Source organism: Sceloporus undulatus, chromosome 7, assembly GCF_019175285.1.
Source record: "Sceloporus undulatus isolate JIND9_A2432 ecotype Alabama chromosome 7, SceUnd_v1.1, whole genome shotgun sequence".
Lineage (NCBI taxonomy): Eukaryota > Metazoa > Chordata > Lepidosauria > Squamata > Phrynosomatidae > Sceloporus > Sceloporus undulatus.
In genome coordinates this window covers 24,922,998-24,924,765 of record NC_056528.1, presented here as the reverse complement: position 1 = coordinate 24,924,765, position 1,768 = coordinate 24,922,998, and the positions used below count along the sequence as shown (strand labels likewise).

At 59.8% G+C, this 1,768-nt stretch overlaps 1 protein-coding gene across 5 annotated transcripts in view; it reads right to left on the bottom strand.

Moving 5' to 3' along the window:
* Positions 1-1,306, bottom strand: part of DOT1L (DOT1 like histone lysine methyltransferase) — a 62,465-nt gene extending 61,159 nt beyond the window's left edge. For 2 of the 5 annotated variants that reach the window (XM_042479880.1, XM_042479882.1), the window contains exon 1: positions 844-1,303. In XM_042479880.1, the coding sequence (XP_042335814.1) occupies positions 844-915 (72 nt within the window). In that variant the 5' untranslated portion in view covers positions 916-1,303. Of the gene's footprint in view, positions 1-843 lie in introns of all 5 variants that reach the window. The other 3 variants (XM_042479883.1, XM_042479881.1, XM_042479884.1) reach the window with 3 other exon arrangements.
* Between the last annotated feature and the right edge of the window lie 462 nt (positions 1,307-1,768).

Below are 1,768 nucleotides of genomic sequence, written 5' to 3'. Positions count from 1 at the left end.
GAGAATCGGCGCTGCTTTCTTTATTACCTCAGGCGCGTTCCCGTTCTAGAAAAGGGGCGGGGACTAATCATTATCGTCATAATACGTATTCTAAAAAAAAAAGAGGAATAGCTTCGATGGACAAACCTCGGGGCTATGTCGAACCCGATTGGACAACCGGGAGAGGGCAAGCTCCGCCCACTCAATCGCGTCTTGCGATGCTCCTTCGAGATCTCTCTGTGTATAATGTGTGTGTGTATACAATATGTACAGTATATTAATTCAATACCTCGAGGAGGCGCTTGTGCGCGTGCGCGCCACCCCTCCCGCCCTCGTGCTCTTCCCCTCTTTCTATACACACAGATATATACTATCTCATTCTCTCATTGAGTCCCTATAATAAAGTTGGGTTGCCGTCTCCCTCCCGCACGGTTTTTTTACACACACAGAGCGGCGCTATCAGGCCCCTCCCTCCTCCCTTTGGCTCAAAATGGCGGCGCTGTCGGCCGCGGCGCTGAAGAGACGAAGAAGGCGGAGGAGGCGAGGGCCGGTCGGGCGCGCGGAGCCACAATAGAGAGCGATAGAGTTGGGGGGAAAGAGCGTCCCCGCCGGGCTCTCTGGCTGGCTGGTCCTCCGAGCCCGCCCGCCGCTGCGCGCGGTGGAGCCGGTCTAGCATGGTGCGGGGCCGACGCCGCCTGCCCCCCGACGCCCACGCCGCCCCGACCTGACCTCTGCCTCCCTGCCTGCCTTCCTTCCTTCCTCCCCCCTCTGCCCTCCTGCTCCTTCGGTTGGCAGCATGGGCGAGAGGCTGGAGCTGCGGCTGAAAGTCCCCCGTGGGAGCGAGGCGGCCGTCTACCCCTGGCCCAGGGGCCAGGGGTAGACGGCCGCCTCGGCTCCCACGGGGGACTTCAGCCGCAGCTCCAGCCTCTCGCCCATGCTGCCAACCGGAGGAGCAGGAGGCAGAGGAGGGAGGAAGGAAGGAAGGCAGGCAGGAGGCAGAGGTCAGGTCGGGGCGGCGTGGGCGTCGGGGGGCAGGCGGCGTCGGCCCCGCACCATGCTAGACCGGCTCCACCGGCGGCAGCGGCGGCGGGGCTCTGGAGGACCAGCCAGCCAGAGAGCCCGGCGGGGACGCTCTTTCCCCCCAACTCTATCGCCTCTCTATTGTGGCTCCGCGCGCCCGACCGGCCCTCGCCTCCTCCTCCGCCTTCTTCGTCTCTTCAGCGGCCGCGGCCGACAGCGCCGCCATTTTGAGCCAAAGGGAGGAGGGAGGGGCCTAGTAGCGCCGCTCTGTGTGTGTAAAAAAACCGTGCGGGAGGGAGACGGCAACCCAACTTTATTATAATGGGACTCAATGAGAGAATGGAGATAGATATATATCTGTGTGTATAGAAAGAGGGGAAGAGCACGAGGGCGGGAGGGGTGGCGCGCACGCGCACAAGCGCCTCCTCGAGGTATTGAATTAATATACTGTACATATATGTATACACACACACATATTATACACAGAGAGATCTCGAAGGAGCATGCGCAAGACGCGATTGAGTGGGCGGAGCTTGCCCTCTCCCGGTTGTCCAATCGGGTTCGACATAGCCCCGAGGTTTGTCCAATCGAAGCTATTCCTCTTTTTTTTTTTAGAATACAGTATTATGACGATAATGATTAGTCCCCGCCCCTTTTCTAGAACGGGAACGCGCCTGAGTGGAATAAAGAAAGCAAGCGCCGATTCTCCTTCAGTTAGAGGGAGGCTGCGCGCGCACCCTACTAGCCCTCTCTCTCTCTCTCGCTCTCT